At 43.5% G+C, this 19,509-nt stretch overlaps 1 protein-coding gene across 3 annotated transcripts in view; it reads right to left on the bottom strand.

The window, feature by feature from the left end:
• Window positions 1-9: 9 nt before the first annotated feature.
• krt222 (keratin 222) overlaps window positions 10-19,509 on the bottom strand; it is a 29,657-nt gene continuing 10,157 nt past the window's right edge. The window contains exons 6-12 of one of the 3 annotated variants that reach the window (XR_014611018.1): window positions 15,594-15,875; window positions 13,503-13,637; window positions 12,656-12,876; window positions 8,075-8,334; window positions 6,674-6,776; window positions 1,602-2,020; window positions 10-1,415 (exon numbers count right to left, since the gene is read on the bottom strand). Coding sequence is in view for 1 of the 3 variants with exons in the window: in XM_084156851.1 (XP_084012977.1) it covers window positions 1,789-2,020; window positions 6,674-6,776; window positions 8,075-8,334; window positions 12,656-12,876; window positions 13,503-13,637; window positions 15,594-15,875 (1,233 nt within the window). In the remaining 2 variants the exon portion in view is untranslated. Of the gene's footprint in view, window positions 2,021-6,673; window positions 6,777-8,074; window positions 8,335-12,655; window positions 12,877-13,502; window positions 13,638-15,593; window positions 15,876-19,509 lie in introns of all 3 variants that reach the window. The other 2 variants (XR_014611019.1, XM_084156851.1) reach the window with 2 other exon arrangements.

Below are 19,509 nucleotides of genomic sequence, written 5' to 3'. Positions count from 1 at the left end.
CACAACAGACAGCGTTTGTGGTCTTTTTATTTAAATGAATACATTGTTAGATAAAAGCATAATTCTTCATTCTAAAGTTAAAGTGCTCCAAAAATGAAAATAAGTTCTAGTCCCAAGTACTCCACGAAGCAGAGCAAATCAAGCACATGAAGAACTGCATAGAAGATCATTGTTTTTAACATTTTTACACAGGAGGCACCCAACTGCAATTCACAATGGTATTATTTTCGCGTCATATATTTGGTGCCAACTCAAAAACATAGCAAAAAATATGAAATAAAGATATTGTCTTATAGAGTGTAATCAGTCATATAGATATTATGAATACGACACCACAATCCCAAAATAAAGCATTCAAGATACTGTAGTGCAACTATTTACAAATACCGCCCCCTGCTGGCTAAACCAGGGTATATCTCTGCGATACAAGAGGCGGGGTTAGATTAGAACAGGGCTCTCTAACCCTGTTCCCGGAGAGCTACCGTCCTGTAGGTTTTCGCTCCTATCCTAATCAAGCGCACCTGATTCTAATAATTAGCTGGTTGATAAACTGAATCAGGTTAGTTACAACTAGGGTTGAAACGAAAACCTACTGGAGGGTTGCTCTCCAGGAAGAAGCCTCACTGCAATTTCGGCTCACAGTGAGCAGTGTGGGGGAAATAAATAGTATTTTTTTTTTTTTTTTACTGTACATTTCTATTTTCGTTGCTTTGTTTTGACTGTGGCCATATTGTCCATATATAGATACAGCCATAGGCAAACTGTCAGTGCTGGGTTGATCCATGACTGCATAGCAAAACCATTAGCATTTTACACACAGCGAATTGACAAGAAAAGAACCACCCTTAAATAGTCCACAGTAGAATGCCACATACAACTCTGTGATGGCTCAGCCTTTTCCATGTTTATATTTTTCACCACCTGTATAAAGTGTTAGTTGTTACTGAGGGATGGTTGGATTATACAGTTGTTAAATGTGGTGACCACAGGGAGTACTATATACTGGTATGATGTATTATTGACCACAGGGGAAATCTCTTGAACATGTTGTCACATTTGCCTTGATGGCAAAATCGTAAGTAAGCAATATGACTTTCTACTTTTATACATGACTGAGAAATGTTGATATATCAAATGAATTACATTCACTTATTTTCTGAATCACACATGAACCCCTCATGTGGTCTCGTGTGGATGTCACTGGGATGGTTTGGTCATGGGGGTGGCAAAATGGCTGCAGGTAATGCTGATGTCACAATGATGATTGTGGGTGATAGTGGAGTTGCAGGAACTTTGATGACATGACAATACCACTCTGGTCAATGGCTAGGTTCAAAATATACAGGTTAATACAAGAGGATTCTAATTAAGCAATAAGGCCCGAGGAGGTGTGGTATATGGCCAATATACCACGCCTAAGGGCTTTTCTTATGCACAAAGGAGCGTGGAGTGCCTGGACACATCCCTTAGCCGTGGTATATTGGCCATATACCACAAACCCCTGAGGTGCCTTATTGCTATGATAAACTGGTTACCAACGTAATTAGAGCAGTAAAAATAAATGTTTTGTCATACCCATGGTATATGGTCTGATTTACCACAGCTGTCAGCCAATCATCATTCAGGGCTCGAACCACCCAGTTTATAATATTTCATAACTCTGCAATGCTGATCTTATTGTGATATCACTGTCAAGGGTAGGGATGCTGTTGCCAGAGCACGACATTTATGAGAGAGGCAATTCAATGATGATATCACCTATCAATGATAGGTATACTGTTGCCTCGACTATACTGTTGCCTCGACATTTGCCGCGATGGTGGGGATGCTGCGGGACCTCTTCATCACCAGGCGGACCTCCACGTCGGGCAGGCTGTCCTGCTTGGTCTGGGCGCAGCCCTCATCCGCCGCCGCCATGTGCAGGTCGAAGCGTAGCGACACAGACTTCTTCCGCAGCTTGGGGTTCCCCTTGAAGAAGGAGCCCTCCCACTGCTTAATCACCTTGTCGATCCTGTCCGTCCTGGGTGGGGAGTTTGGGAAAACAATGGGTTAGGTTTTAAAATGCAATAGATGCTAGACTACAACTGGAAACGTAGAGTACATGTATAGGAACAATCAAACAAACAATCATTTACAGCTTAATTGGTAGAGCATGGCGCTTGTAACGCCAGGGTAGTGGGTTCGATCCCCGGGACCACACATACGTAAAAATGTGTGCGCACATGACTGTAAGTCGCTTTGGATAAAAGCGTCTGCTAAATGGCATATTATTATATTATATTATTGAAGTGTACCCTGGCCACAGTAAACCAGGGTTATATCCTAATATGGTATCTCTAACTGATGATTGGTCCGATATGATTGTATGGGTGGGATTTTTACAGTAAAAAGTATGTCAGAGAACCCCTCCCAAACACACACAATGATTGTACATGCCTCATTGACAGTTAATTGTAATAATTATCTCATTCAGAGTTAAGGAAAGTTCACGAGATGACACAGTTAGTAAAACAACAGCTTAAGCACCAGACATCGGGGTGGCGTGTCAGAGGGCGACGATGACTCTGAAAGCAAAAATATTTATGCGGCCGTTCCCATCCCAGTTGGTACAGTGTGTGGTTTTAACACCTGATGTGTACACAAATCATTTAGGAATGACAGACGCCACTCCCTCTTGGGAGACGCCGGTGTCTACACATCTAATGGAGCTCATTAAGGAATGCCTCTCAATGAGAAAAATTCCAAACAACCCCCAGACCAACAGTTCATGCCAACTGTTAATCACTCCTAGCTTAGGCATGCAGAGATACTTCCCTGTGTGTGGGTGTGGTTGTGCACGTGCGTGTCTGCACATCTTGTCTCTCAGACTAGATGTTGCCAGGGAGGGAATATAATAATATAATAATAATATAATATGCCATTTAGCAGACGCTTTTATCCAAAGCGACTTACAGTCATAATATGAGTGTGTCTATTGCTGCCATTATTAGTCGAACAAACACAATACAAACTGAAAGGTGCTTCATGTGAAAGATGCATTCAGCTGCTACCTAATGTGGTAAAAAACATTCAGTTTGTCCTGAATTATATTTAGAATACCTCATTTGACAGTTTGAAAAATTATCCCATAATAGTCTATTGAATAACATCATAAGTAAAGCATCCCTGCACCCTTCATCGTAGTTGACACTTTCTGACACTAAGGAACGATTACTCTTCACACTACCTGAACCAGGTGTGGCGGTAACATTGGGTCAACGATCATGATTAATAGGTCTGATTAGGGCTGTGATGGTCACAAAATGTTGTCAGCGCAAATAACTGCCGGTCTCACGGTAATTGACTGTGAATTAACATAAACAATTTTAGTATCTCCTGGCTTCCACACATAGCCTACAAGCCACTGATGCAGACCTTTGGAACATATATATTTTAAAAAGTCCAATAAATCCATGTAATATAGCCTACACCTTCACAATAAATCCATTATTTATTCTAGACAGGTCTAAAGAAACATGATATGAAGAAAATGTAGTCTATTTCAGAAGAACAGAATAGCATACTCTGAGTTGACCATGATGCTGCTGTGCCCTTGGCTAAATATAATAATTATAATTCCCTTCTCCCTAAGTGCTGCCTGCTCCGAAGCACCTCTCACTCACATGGCTCTCCATCACGTGACCGGGTCTTTCTCACAGGCTACAAGTGAAGACAGACACATCGGGGACGCAACTGCGCGTGTCCTTATCCAATTCCGAGGTGCATATTGAAGATATTGGAAGACCTGTCCACATTTACTTTTCGTCAGCCAACAAGATGAGTAGGCCTAACAAACGGCAAAAGCATTAGCCTATGTCAATCTACTATCCCCCATAGTACAAAAGTTGACCTATTCTATTCTGTGCGACAGTTGTGGGATGCGATAGATCCCAAATTAATACAACCACTAGCATCAAAAAAAGGTTTTTAGGCAATGAGGCTGATGCAACAGATCAGAACGTTTAGCTTAAAATGTTGATAAACTATTAGGCTATTTCTTTACATTATAAGCGCAGCAATGCGCACAGGGCAGTAGGCTATAAGCACGAATGTTCCATTAGCGGGAAAACACCATTTTCAAAAGTGACCACAAATGCGATTATGCATGTAATGCCTTTATTATAAAGGTGCATTTTTATGGTGAAAATAAAAAAACTTGTATACCAGTTAGGCTCTACACTCCTTTTATAGTGGATTAATGTGCTTAATTTTAAGAAGTTATTTGGCCACTTTAGTTATGATACAAACCTTATTAAAACATACAGTGGCTTGCGAAAGTATTCAACCCTCTTGGCATTTTTCCTGTTTTGTTGCCTTACAACCTGGAATTAAAATGGATTTTTTGGGGTTTGTATCATTTGATTTACACAACATGCCTACCGCTTTGAAGATGCAATTAAACATTTTTTGTGAAACAAACAAGAAATAAGACAAAAAAACAGAAAACTTGAGTGTGCATAACTATTCACCCCCCCCAAAGTCTATATTTTGTAGAGCCACCTTTTGCAGCAATTACAGCTGCAAGTCTCTTGGGGTATGTCTCTATAAGCTTGGCACATCTAGCCACTGGGAATTTTGCCCATTCAAGGCAAAACTGCTCTAGCTCCTTCAAGTTGAATGGGTTACGCTGGTGTACAGCAATCTTTAAGTCATACCACAGATTCACATTTGGATTGAGGTCTGACATTTAAATGTTTCCCCTAAAAACACCTGAGTGTTGCTTTAGCAGTATGCTTAGGGTCATTGTCCTGCTGGAAGGTGAACCTCCGTCCCAGTCTCAAATCTCTGGAAGACTGAAACAGGTTTCCCTCAAGAATGTCCCTGTATTTAGCGCCATCCATCATTCCTTCAATTCTAACCAGTTTCCCAGTCCCTGCCGATGAAAAACATCCCCACAGCATGATGCTGCCACCGCCATGCTTCACTGTGGGGATGGTGTTCTCTGGGTGATGAGAGGTGTTGGGTTTGCGCCAGACGTAGCGTTTTCCTTGATGGCCAAAAAGCTCAATTTTAGTCTCATCTGACCAGAGTACCTTCTTCCATATGTTTGGGGAGTCTCCCACATGCCTTTTGGCGAACACCAAACGTGTTTGCTTATTGTTTTCTTTAAGCAATGGCTTTTTTCTGGCTACTCTTCCGTAAAGCCCAGCTCTGTGGAGTGTACGGCTTAAAGTGGTCCAATGGACAGATACTCCAATCTCCGCTGTGTAGCTTTGCAGCTCCTTAAGGTTATTATTATTTTTATTTTTTTATTTTTTTATCTTTGGTCTCTTTGTTGCCTCTCTGATTAATGCCCTCCTTGCCTGGTCCGTGAGTTTTGGTGGGCGGCCCTCTCTTGGCAGGTTTGTTGTGGTGCCATATTCTTTAAATTTTTTAATAATGGATTTAATGGTGCTCCGTGGGATGTTCAAAGTTTCTGATATTTTTTTATAACCCAACCCTGATCTGTACTTCTCCACAACTTTGTCCCTGACCTGTTTGGAGAGCTCCTTGGTCTTCATGGTGCCGCTTGCTTGGTGGTGCCCTTTGCTTAGTGGTGTTGCAGACTCTGGGGCCTTTCAGAACAGGTGTATATATACTGAGATCATGTGACACTTAGATTGCACACAGGTGGACTTTATTTAACTAATTATGTGACTTCTGAATGTAATTGGTTACACCAGATCTTATTTAGGGGCTTCATAGCAAAGGGGGTGATTACATATGCACGCACCACTTTTCCGTTATTAATTTTTTTGCATTTTTTGAAACAAGTTATTTTTTGCATTTCACTTCACCAATTTGGACTATTTCGTGTATGTCCATTACATGAAATCCAAATAAAAATCCATTTAAATTACAGGTTGTAATGCAACAAAATAGGAAAAACACCAAGGGGGATGAATACTTTTGCAAGGCACTGTATAGACCTATGGGCTAGGCTGCATGAGGTGTGCGACTATGATTAGAAAAAGTCGCCAAAAAAAGGCATTGTTTCTTATGCTGTGCATCATTCACAAGTGATAATATATAATTCACAAGTGATAGGCTAATATTGTCACCCATCAGACTATTCTTGATTTAATCTTTACAGATACTAAATAATATATGTGTGAAATTTGTTTTGATTAATAATGGACCATTATTATGTACCTGTATCGAAACAGGGGCAGCGGAAAAAATATACTTAATTGCATTTAAAAAGCGAATGGAGGACACGTTTCCCGTGGTTCATTTTTATGCCAGCCAGGTAGGCTATACTCCTGTTATAAAGAGAAGCAATGTGTTTAATATTAGGAAAGTTGAGAAATAAATATAGTAGGCCTAGTCTATAAAAAGCTGATGTGATCTTTTTAATAGAGGCAATCACTCAGTTTTTTCTCACACAATTGCATAGCCTATAGAAATGTTGCGCAACATGAGCTCATGGGCTCTCATTGATGTCAGAGTGATTAGAGGGACAATAGAGTGCTGAGTACCAGGCAGTTAGCAAGTTTGGTAGGCTACTAATGACCATCAGCAGCATCAGAGCTTGGAGAAGCCTAATTACCATGACTAAATGGTCACGTGGAATTTGACTGCCTTCATGACTCGTGACCGCCAGTGTGGCGGTAATACGGTCACCGCAACAGCCCTAGGTCTGATCAATACTTACTCCACGGTGCCGGTACCCTCTGCACTCTCCCGCACCATGTTGCCTTGGAGGATCTCCTGGGTCTTCACTGTGGAAATTCTCAGATCGTTGTCTCGCTCTGGCTCTGCACATAAAACACATACTCAAAACAAATAAAATCAAATTTGATTGGTTGCACACACATTCACTACATGACCAAAAGTATGCGGACACCTGCTTGTCGTACATCTAATTCCAAAATCATAGGCATTAATATGGAATTGGTCCCCCCTTTGCTGCTATAACAGCCTCCACACTTCTGGGAAGGCTTTCCACTAGATGTTGGAACATTGCTGCAGGGACTTTCAGACACAAGAGCATTACTGAGGTAAGGCACGGATGTTGGGTGATAAGGCCTGGCTCGCAGTTGTTGTTCCAATTCAGGGCTCTGTGCAGTCCAGTCAAGTTCTTCCACACCGATCTCGACAAACCATTTCTGTATGGACCTCGCTTTGTGCACGAGGGCATTGTCATGCTGAAACAGGAAAAAGCCTTCCCCAAACTGTTACCACAAAGTTAGAAGCACAGAATCATCTAGAATGTCATTGTATGATGTAGCATTAAGATTTCCATTCACTGGAACTAAGGGGCCCGAACCATGAAAAAGAACCCCAGACCATTATTCCTCCTCCACCAAACTTTACAGTTGGCACTACGCATTGGAGCAGGTAGCGTTCTCCTGGCATCCGCCAAACCCAGATTCATCACTCCAGAGAACGCCATTCCACTGCTCCAGAGTCAATGGCAGCAAGCTTTACACCACTCCAGTCGACGCTTGGCATTGTGCATGGTGATCTTAGACTTGTGTGTGGCTGCTCGGCCATGGAAACCCATTTCATGAAGCTCCCGACGAACAGTTCTTGTGCTGATGTTGCTTCCAGAGGCAGTTTGAAACTCAGTAGTGAGTGTTGCAAACAAGGACACATTATTTTAACGCGCTACACGCTTCAGCACTCGGCAGTCCCGTTCTGTGAGTTTGTGTGGCCTACCACTTTGCGGCTGAGCCGTTGTTGCTCCCAGACGTTTCCACTTCACAATAACAGAACTTACAGTTGACCGGGGCAGCTCTAGCAGGGCAGAAATTTGATGAACTTGTTGGAAAGTTTGCATCTTATGACGGTGCCACGTTGAAAATCACTGCGCTCTTCAGTACGGCCATTCTACTGCCAATGTTTGTCGATGGAGATTGCATGGCTGTGTGCTGGATTTTATACACCTGTCAGTAACAGGTGTGGCTGAAATAGCCAAATCCACTAATTTGAAGAGGTGTCCACATACTTTTGTATATATAGTGCATTTAGCATACTGTATGAGTGTGTGTGTGTGTGTGTGTGTGGTACTCCTGCCATTCTGTGTGTGTATGTGCTTGACCACATCCCCCACCTGTGAGGATGACCAGGCTCTGTTGCCTATGCAGCGTCAGCGCAGGGCTCTTCCTCAGACCGTTTTCCGTCACAGACCACCGCTGGGGTCGCTCAGGCAGGGGCTCGGACAGTGGCTCCTCAGGGGTCACCGTGGGGTCACTGAGGCCGTTCTCCTCCACTCCATTCTCCTTGGGCTCCTCCCCTATAGGGTCTGGCTCTCTTATGGGGCCCCTCCAGCGCCGTAGCCCCATCACCTGTCCGTTATGCCCACCTGGGTACCTGTGAATAGATGAGGAAACATGGTGAGTAGGTCCCAATGGAATCTGTGTCGGGGGACACTCCTTTGGCAGCTGTCTCAGATGCTGTCTACCTATTTGATGGATAACTTCAGCCATTTCTGTGCACTCAAAGAAATTGCGGGGCTGAAGGATATCTTATAGTGTGGTCAGCACATCCGAATCATGAAATGACAGAGCAGATTGATACAATACAGAGCCTGGCATCTTGAGTTGAGCGAGTGCATTGTGATCTTCTGAGAATATAGATATAAATCCAATAGACTGGTAGAAGATCTAGGATGCATCATCGAGCGTCACCTTACTCAACCTGGATGGTCATAAAACTAGATAATGCGGGGCACTTCCCAGATAAATAAAAGGTGGTAATAAAAACATAATTATGAGGTCTGCTGGGGTGCTAAATTGAGGGACAGATCTGCGATGTACAAACATTATGGCCGTGAACTGTCTGTGATTGAATGCATTCGTGTGACCAGCCTGTGAATTCCTCAGTGATGATAATTGAGTATAATCTGTAGGCCTGTAAATCGAATGGAATCTTTCCTAATAAAACCAACCTTGATGTTAAGAGGAAACGACATTAAAGATCTGAACGAAAGCCATGAGGTTAAGACGTGAATGTGGGGCTGTCTGGTACAGAACAGCTGGTAGTTTAAAACTCTCTTTTATCTGTGCACACAATGCAGAGGAATGTGTCTGTCTGCCTGTATGTCTGTCTGTCTGCCTGTCTTCCTGCATGTCTGTCTGTCTGTCTGTCTGTCTGCCTGTCCAGTCTTCCTGTCTGTCTGCCTGTCTTCCTGCCTGTCTTCCTGCCTGTCTTCCTGCATGTCTGTTTGCCTGTCTTCCTGTCTTCCTGTCTTCCTGTCTTCCTGTCTTCCTGGCTGTCTGTCTGTCTGTCTGTCTGCCTGTCTGTCTTCCTGCCTGTCTGTCTTCCTGCCTGTCTGTCTGTCTTCCTGTCTGTCTGTCTGTCTTCCTGCCTGTCTGTCTTCCTGCCTGTCTGTCTTCCTGCATGTCTGCCTTCCTGTCTGTCTGTCTGTTTGTCTGTCTGTCTGTCTGTCTGTCTGTCTGTCTGTCTGTCTGTCTGTCTGTCTGTCTGTCTGCCTGCCTTCCTGTCTGTCTGTCTTCCTGCCTGTCTGTCTTCCTGCCTGTCTGTCTTCCTGCCTGTCTGTCTTCCTGCATGTCTGCCTTCCTGCCTGTCTGTCTGTCTGTCTGTCTTCCTGTACTGTATGTAGGTAAATACACTGAGTGTACAAAACATTAAGGACACATTCCTAATATTGAGTTGTGTGAAGTTGGCTGGATGTCCTTTGGATGGTGGACCATTCTTGATTCTTGAAACTGTTGAGCGTGAAAAACCCAGCAGCATTGCAGTTCTTGACACAAACCTGGCACCTAACACCATACCCTGCTTAAGGCTTAAAAATCCTTCTTTAACCTGTCTCCTCCCCTTCATCGACACTGATTGAAGTGGATTTAACACGTGACATCAATAAGAGATCATAGCTTTCACCTGGATTCACCTGGTCAGATTATGTCATGGAAAGAGCAGGTGTCCTCTTGTTTTGAATTTCCAGTAACCAACAGTTTCACTGTTATATTGAGTCGCCGCCAGAACATCTCTGTCTCAACCTGCAATTATTTTTGATTCTCTATGCAGATAAGACTTTCTTAAGCTGCAACAGTTAAGAAAGCCATCTGTCACACTCCTCAACAAAAGAGAAAGACTCAACACATAAATCGAGCTGTTTTGACAGAGAAACAAAGTGGTAGATTAAAAGGAATCCTTTTTTAAATTACCTTCATCCTTTAAGCTCCTTTTGGGTGGTTTTTGGATGTTTAATTTCACTGAAAATGTTTGGGAACAAGGTGGTGCTTTCCTATGTACAGTGGGGAAAAAAAGTATTTAGTCAGCCACCAATTGTGCAAGTTCTCCCACTTAAAAAGAGAGGCCTGTAATTTTCATCATAGGTACACGTCAACTATGACAGACAAATTGAGAATTTTTTTCTCCAGAAAATCACATTGTAGGATTTTTTATGAATTTATTTGCAAATTATGGTGGAAAATAAGTATTTGGTCACCTACAAACAAGCAAGATTTCTGGCTCTCACAGACCTGTAACTTCTTCTTTAAGAGGCTCCTCTGTCCTCCACTCATTACCTATATTAATGGCACCTGTTTGAACTTGTAATCAGTATAAAAGACACCTGTCCACAACCTCAAACAGTCACACTCCAAACTCCACTATGGCCAAGACCAAAGAGCTGTCAAAGGACACCAGAAACAAAATTGTAGACCTGCACCAGGCTGGGAAGACTGAATCTGCAATAGGTAAGCAGCTTGGTTTGAAGAAATCAACTGTGGGAGCAATTATTAGGAAATGGAAGACATACAAGACCACTGATAAACTCCCTCGATCTGGGGCTCCACGCAAGATCTCACCCCGTGGGGTCAAAATGATCACAAGAACGGTGAGCAAAAATCCCAGAACCACACGGGGGGACCTAGTGAATGACCTGCAGAGAGCTGGGACCAAAGTAACAAAGCCTACCATCAGTAACACACTACGCCGCCAGGGACTCAAATCCTGCAGTGCAAGACGTGTCCCCCTGCTTAAGCCAGTACATGTCCAGGCCCGTCTGAAGTTTGCTAGAGTGCATTTGGATGATCCAGAAGAGGATTGGGAGAATGTCATATGGTCAGATGAAACCAAAATAGAACTTTTTGGTAAAAACTCAACTCATCGTGTTTGGAGGACAAAGAATGCTGAGTTGCATCCAAAGAACACCATACCTACTGTGAAGCATGGGGGTGGAAACATCATGCTTTGGGGCTGTTTTTCTGCAAAGGGACCAGGACGACTGATCCGTGTAAAGGAAAGAATGAATGGGGCCATGTATCGTGAGATTTTGAGTGAAAACCTCCTTCCATCAGCAAGGGCATTGAAGATGAAACGTGGCTGGGTCTTTCAGCATGACAATGATCCCAAACACACCGCCCGGGCAACGAAGGAGTGGCTTCGTAAGAAGCATTTCAAGGTCCTGGAGTGGCCTAGCCAGTCTCCAGATCTCAACCCCATAGAAAATCTTTGGAGGGAGTTGAAAGTCCGTGTTGCCCAGCGACAGCCCCAAAACATCACTGCTCTAGAGGAGATCTGCATGGAGGAATGGGCCAAAATACCAGCAACAGTGTGTGAAAACCTTGTGAAGACTTACAGAAAACGTTTGACCTGTGTCATTGCCAACAAAGGGTATATAACAAAGTATTGAGAAACTTTTGTTATTGACCAAATACTTATTTTCCACCATAATTTGCAAATAAATTCTTAAAAAATCCTACAATGTGATTTTCTGGATTTATTTTTCTCATTTTGTCTGTCATAGTTGACGTGTACCTATGATGAAAATGACAGGCCTCTCTCATCTTTTTAAGTGGGAGAACTTGCACAATTGGTGGCTGACTAAATACTTTTTTCCCCCACTGTATTTGATGTGTTTGGTGATGAGGTTTTGACTGTCTGCATATGCATGAGAAACAAAATATGTCTCATTATAGGTGTGGGACCCTCATGGGAGAGTTTTTATAGCAAGTTTTCATGTTCTGTTAAAAGCAACTGGTGCATCTTAATTTCGTTTAATTTGCAACCACCCTTCCTCATGTCCTCACAGGTCCTGAGATCATCTTTCTCATACTGACTAATGATTCAACACCTTCACTTTCGATCCCTATTCTTTAAAAGGTATAGTGCCCTCAAGAAGTTTCTCTAGTAAAATAACTTCAAGTTCCTTCACTGTCTTGTTAAGAGATACAATTTATTTTTTGACACTAATATTGTACGAAAACGTATCCTGCCTGTTTATTTCAGCCATCTTCATTCTTTAAGCAGAAGATCATTTTGGGTCATGCCATTTTGTACCACTCAGCACTTTATGGTTCTTATTAATAGTTCAGGTTTACGGTTTAGGATGAAGACCTGCCAGCTCATTGTGGTGAATATGCCCTGTAGCATAAAACTGTTTCATCATTTAATATCACAATACATTATACCTTTATATCAACTATCTCACCCTTAGTAGGTGCGTATTCATCTATGTGCATCTATGTCTGTTTAATTGACCAGAAATCTAACTTAGCTCAGCTGCTCAATTCTAGAGTAAAGCCTTTTGCTCTGGGGGCTACAGTTTCATCTCAGGAAAGGATACTCATCACCATGTAGTTCACCAAACCACCTCTGCTACATCTGCCCCAGGATCCGTCCCAAATGGCACCTATTCCATTTCTGTGACCGTTGGCCCCCTCACCTGCCCTCCTCGCGCTCCAGCAGGCGTCTGTAGTTGGCGATCTCTCTCTCCAGCCTCATCTTGGTATTGAGCAGCTGGCCGTGACGCTCTCGCTGCGTGGCCAGACCCCCCCTCACCTGCTCCAGCTCGCCCTCCAGGCCCTGGATGACCTGGGACAGGCCCTGCAGCTGGCTGGAGTACTGACGCTGGGTGTGGTGGAGGGAACTCTCCAGACCTTTCTCCTGGTGAGGGGAAGGAGGGGGATGGAGGAGAGAGGGTGGACAGGATAAAATGATGTGGGACAGAGAGAGGAGAGAGGGAGCAGGTAGAAAAGGGAGAGAAATGGCAGAGGAGATGGAGGAGAGAGAGGAGAGTGGAAAATAGCAGGATCAGAGAGATGAAAGAATTGTAAAAATGGAGAGGTGGAGAGAGAGGGGATGTAAAAGGTGGAGCACAGTGATGGAGAGTGAGGACAGCGTAGAGGGAAAAGAGGGAATATGATAGAGAGGGTCGATCGGGACGAAAGGGGATGAGAGGATGACACAGAAGGTGGAACAGAAGAGAGAGTGAGAGGGGACGGGGCAAGAGAACAAGAGTGAGAGGGGATGGGGTAGAGGGGACGGGGCAAGAGAACAAGAGTGAGAGAATCACCAATAGTGTTTTCACAATCAATAAAGATGAATGTTCTCCAAACTCTACTGATCCATTACGGGTGTTTGGCAGAGATGGGAAAGTACTGTATGTGTCTGCCACAATGCCGAGGCTATAGTGGTGTGGTGTGTGTGTGTGTGTGTGTGTGTGTGTGTGTGTGTGCATGTGTGCGCGTGTGCGTGCGTGCGTGTGTGCGTGTGTGTGTGTGTGTGCTCACCAGAGCATGTAGGGACTCTATCTCCACCTGCAGGCAGTGCCACTGTTTCCTGGCGTCGGCTAGCTCTGCCCGCGCCTCCCTCAGGGCAGCCCCGCCGAGGTTCACCTGGGCCCATGCTGCCTCTTCTGCATTGAGCTGGGGGAGAGAGAAGGAGGTCAGATAACACACACACACACACAAACACACACACATACATGCATGCATGCACCTACACACAAACACACACACATCATTCACATGGAAGAACACAAAATTAAAGTTCTGATGGAGATAGATGCTGACGATCACACAAACAGGAACAGTTCACATGGAATTCTGGGACACACACACACTCGTACAAATTCGCACCTACACACACCCATAAAAACTGACACCCACACACATTGGCACACAGCCAGAGGACTCCGGGCACAGATGGAACAGGTTGATGTGGGTAATCTGACACCCTAGACGTTAACACGAACTGATGAACTAACAGGTACACAAAGTAAAACAACCCTAAACCAAGACTTAAACTTGATGACACATTGTAAATAGGCTTCACACCTTTATAAATCTACCTGTAATCCTTTTCACCACAGATTCCCACAGGGCACAAACATGTTGAATCAAGGTTGTTAGTTAAACATGAAACTGACACTTGTTCTCAGTGGATTCTTCAAAACTGTGGACTTCATAATATTATTCTGTAATTACCATGTAAATAACCATGTATTAGGGGCACTTACTGTAAATTGGAACCGTAACCAGTAATTTTACAGTAAGAAGCATAACATAATAGCTAGTTAGCCTCGTCTCATACAATATGTACAGTATGTCCTTTAGCCAACTCTGCTTCCCCGACAGATCTGGAACCAGGCTGTAACAGGGCTGTATTCTGCTCCAGACTCCAGTCCACTCTGACATAACGGGGCTCTAACTAGGAGGGCAACAAACAAAGTCATTCTGTAGAGCAGACGCTGGTTAAGTACCAGTCACTGCCTGCCTGCAGCCATGGGCCAAGGTGCTTAATCAAGCTTGACACATCAAAGTCACTGGTTGCATCCCAAATAGCACCCTATTCCCTAAAATTACACTACTTTTGACCAGAGCCCTATGGGCCCCGGTCAAAAGTAGTGCACTATCTAAGGAATAAGGTGCCAATTGGGATGCAACCAGTGTGCCACAGACGGCAAAACTGACCAGACGGAAACAACACAGCCATGATGAGTGACTCATTCTATTCCCCCTACTCGATTGAAACCGAAATGCTCCTATTTCAAAACCTGAAATATGAGCTGAAATATCATCTCATGGGTAATAAGCAAAACTGACCAGACGGGCTGTGTCGTTGTTGAAAACAACATAGCTATGAGAGGAAGTCATAGGTCAATTGCTAAATATATCCTATTCCCTATTCAACTGAAATCAAAATGCTACTATTTCAAAGCCTGAAATACTGTCCCCATCTGATGTGATGTTGTCGAAAACAACAGCTATGGAAGGTGGCTATAGGCTACATGCCAATTGCAAGTTATCCTTTTAAACTGAAATCTAAATGCTCCTATTTCAAAGTCTGAAAATAATATTGTCCTCAGCTGATGCCTTATAAGTACTTAGCAGTAAACAGATCAGAGAGGCCCATTTCAAGTGGTGTATTACAATGCTGCGATTGTGGTTTACGACGTATCAATATCTAAAGAGGTTGTACGGAGCAGCGTTTCAATATCGTAGTAAAAGTTGATCTCTTCTTCGAGGTAATAGACTGTCTATGGGGTACCTTTATGTATATGGAGAGGTGTGATGGGGATAAAGAGGGAAGGAGAGAGAAAGAGAAGGCGAGAGAGAAAGAGGGATAGAGGTAAACAACCCATCTCAGACCTCAGACCACCTCAGAGCTCCGACTAATTCAGTACAACAAATCAAAATAAACCAACTCCTCTTCTCTTACCACATATCACTGTGTTGCCTGGAAACAGCCGAGGTGAGCTATGATCAGGGTGTGACTAGGTGGCAGGGAGCCAAAGGAGGATGAAAGGAAAGAGAGAGAGAGGAATGGAAGGAAGGGAGAAAAGAGAGGGGGAGGGAGGAGGGCAGTGGGACACTGCGTACCTGTGGGAGAGATCCTCTGTGGGCTCGGGATCCGAGTGTGGCTCCGAAAAGGCTAGGCCCGGCAGCGGAGCATGGAGCTTGATATGGGCCGGCGGCCAGGCCGCGGTGTCGGTCATCTGGGACTTGATTTGGGCCGGTGAGGCTGAGGCGGTCGCACTGCGTCCTGATTCGGTCGAGGAGCTGGGAGAGCTCCATCCCTGTGCCATCCTCCTCCCACGCTGTGGCCGTCACTAGCAGCGCATCACAGGAGTCGGCCTGCTGCTGCTGCAGAGCACGGGCTGCCTGCACAACGAGCCAACCAGCGAGAGAGAGAGGGAGAGAGAAGAGGGAGAGAGAAGAGGGAGAGAGAGAAAGGGAGATATATGAGTGTAAGAGAGTATACAAGAGTGTGTGTGTGACAGCAAGAGGTGATGGATCAGAGAGTGAATCTGAGAGAGAATGAGAAAAAGGAACAGAGAGAGAACGAGGGCAGAGGAAGAGAGAGAGAGAGAGAGAGAGAGAGAGTGAGAGAGAGAGAGTGAGAGAGAACAGTCTGAGAGCAGACACACGCAATGCAGGGGAGGGGTAGTCTGTTATTGAGCATGAGCCTGTGAGTGTGGGACAGTGTGTGTGTGTGTGTGTGTGTGTGTGTGTGTATGTGTGTGTGTGTGTGTGTGTATGTGTGTATGTGTGTGTGTGTGTGTGTGTGTGTGTGTGTGTGTGTGTGTGTGTGTGTGTGTGTGTGTGTGTGTGTGTGTGTGTGTGTGTGTGTGTGGGAGAGAGAAGCTGGATCACGTAAAGACCTGAGTGGAGGAAGGGAAGGGGAGTATTAGTCAGCAGGAATAAAAAAGGGTTAGTAAAAGAGAGACAGAGAGAGTGAGGAGTGAGAGAGAGAGAGAGTGAGAGAGAGAGTGAGAGAGACAGAGAGAGTGAGAGACAGAGAGAGTAAGAGAGAGAGAGAGAGAGACAGAGTGAAAGAGAGTGAGAGACAGAGAGAGTGAGAGACAGAGAGCGTGAGAGACAGAGAGAGAGAGTGAGAGAGAGAGAGAGTGAGAGTAAGAGACAGAGAGAGTGAGAGAGAGACAGAGAGAGTGAGAGACAGAGAGAGTGAGAGACAGAGGGAGTGAGAGACATAGACAGTGCGAGACAGAGATAGAGAGAGAGTGAGAGTGAGAGAGAGAGAGAGTGAGAGACAGAGAGAGTGAGAGACAGTGAGAGTGAGAGACTGAGAGAGTGAGAGAGGGAGGGTGAGAGTGAAATAGAGAGAGTGAGAGACATAGAGAGTGAGAGAGATAGAGAGTGGGAGAGATAGAGAGAGTGAGAGATAGAGTGAGAGAGAGAGAGAAGGGTGGGAGGATGAAAGGAAAGCAGTGAAAGGGAAAGGAGGGCGTGAAACCTAACAAGCCTTGCCACTGAGGTCAATAGGGGAGGTATGAGAAAACAAGAGTAGGCATTCTTCTGGCTAATGGGCTACTGAGGAGAAGGTGTTCTGAGACGCTGCTCTTTCTTTACAGTAGCTTTCTTGTGTCTTTCTCTCTCTCTCTCTATCTTGTCTCACCTTCCTTCTGTCTCTCTCTCTCTTTTCTTTCTCTCTCTTTCTCTCTCTCTTCTCTCTTTCTCTCTCTTTTTTTGTCTCACCTCTCTCCCCTCCCCCACACACAAACATAAAAAAAAGAATGATACAATGGGAGTTATCAAAGGTGGAGTATACTGTACAAACACACTGGATGCTGATCAGTAAAAGGTCAACGAATTTCCTCCTAATTGGAACAGGACGTAGAGTTGGCTAACCCCTGCCAGAGTAACTTCCCACTGGGCACAAACTGGTTGAATCAACGTTGTTTCAACATAAGTTTTGATTGTATTGTGATGTGGAATCTACGTGGAAAATACATTGGATTTGAAAAAAGTAATCAAAGTAAACTGTAGTTTAAATGTTGAAACTTCAACCACAGGATTGTGTAATCATGGTAACCAAATATCAACATAGACAAACCTTGTATAAAATATGTTGAATTTGTAACTTTAAAACAATGTGAGATCTTCAACGTTATATCCAGTATCAGAAAAAAATACTATAGGCTGGGCAGCACCTCCTACTGGAGAATGTATATATCTACAGCTATCCTTTGGTCTCCCAAGCCCAGCCCTGCTTAGCCTTGATATTTGTCACTGACTATTACCAATGTGCTATCGTGAGAATGATCTCCACTTAAAAACAAAACATATTCACTGTTGTTATCGAAGTCACGCTTAATAGAGCAAATAAAATGTGGCCATACTTTATCACTCATATATCATCAATGATGGTATTTAGGCTTATATAACAATTACAAAGTCATCAATAGTTATTGTTTCAATTCAACCCAGAATTCAACTTAAAATGGTCAATACAATAGGCCTAAGGTTTCAAGCTCTGGTTGATTTCAAATGTAATGATATTTAGTGATATTGAATTATTTTTGGTTGTCAACGCAACCAAATTAACATTTGAAGGAGATGTATCTTCTGCTTGGATAGTTCCATCTGTGCCACTGACTTAGTCTGACTTTCAATTTTGTCTACAAATTAACAATTGATATGTTGGATTCACGTCTGCATCTCAACCAAAAATCTAAGTTAAAGAATAGGACTGAATCAAAACAAACTTTGATTAATGGCCATTTAAAGTTTGATTTGATTTAGTCCTGTTCTTTAACATATATTTTTGGTTGAGATAGATGTAAATCCAACATATCAATTATTAATTTGGAGACAAACTGGAATTAAATCCGGACTAAATCAGTGGCACAGATGGACCTATCCAAGCAAGAGATAAATCTCCTTCAAATGTTGATATTTGGTTGCGTTAACCACCAAACAAAATTCAATATTACTTTTGAAAAACAATAAATAGCCTGTTAACTTGTCGACATGTTAACAAATTACAGTTGAAGTCAGAAGTTTACATACACCTTATCCAAATACATTTAAACTCAGTTTTTCACAATTCCAGACATTTAATCCTAGTAAAAATTGTCTTAGGTCAGTTAGGATCACCACTTTATTTTAAGAATGTGAAATGTCAGAATAATACTAGAGAGAATTATTTACTTTCATCACTTTCCCAGTGGGTCAGAAGTCTACATACACTCAATTAGTATTTGGTAGCATTGCCTTTAAAATTGTTTAACTTGGGTCAAACGTTTCGGGTAGCCTTCCACAAGCTTCTCACAATAAATTGGGTGAATTATGGCCCATTCCTCCTGACAAAGCTGGTGTAACTGAGTCAAGTTTATAGGCCTCCTTGCTCGCACACGCTTTTTCAGTTCTGCCCACACATTTTCTATAGGATTGAGGTCAGGGCTTTGTGATGGCCACTCCAATACCTTGACTTTGTTGTCCATAAGCCATTTTGCCACAACTTTGGAAGTATGCTTGGGGTCATCGTCCATTTGGAAGACCCATTTGCGACCAATCTTTAACTTCCTGACTGATGTCTTGAGATGTTGCTTCAATATATCCACGTAATTTTCCTTCCTCATGATGCCATCTATTTTGTGAAGTGCACCAGTCCCTCCTGCAGCAAAGCACCCCCACAGCATGATGCTGCCACCCCCGTGCTTCACGGTTGGGATGGTGTTCTTCAGCTTGCAAGCTACCCCCTTTTTCCTCCAAACATAACGATGGCCATTATGGCCAAACAGTTCTATTTTTGTTTCATCAGACCAGAGGACATTTCTCCAAAAAGTACGATCTTTGTTCCCATGTGCAGTTGCAAACAGTAGTCTGGTTTTTTTATGGTGGTTTTGGAGCAGTGGCTTCTTCCTTGCTGAAAGGCCTTTCAGGTTATGTCAATATAGGACTTGTTTTACTGTGGATATAGATACTTTTGTACCTGTTTCCTCCAGCATCTTCACAAGGTCCTTTGCTGTTGTTCTGGGATTGATTTGCACTT

This window comes from Coregonus lavaretus, assembly GCF_964263955.1.
Source record: "Coregonus lavaretus genome assembly, chromosome: 40".
In the NCBI taxonomy this organism is placed as follows: Eukaryota; Metazoa; Chordata; class Actinopteri; order Salmoniformes; family Salmonidae; genus Coregonus; species Coregonus lavaretus.
Note: the sequence above shows the minus strand (reverse complement) of the source record. Positions and strands in the feature narration are given on the sequence as shown.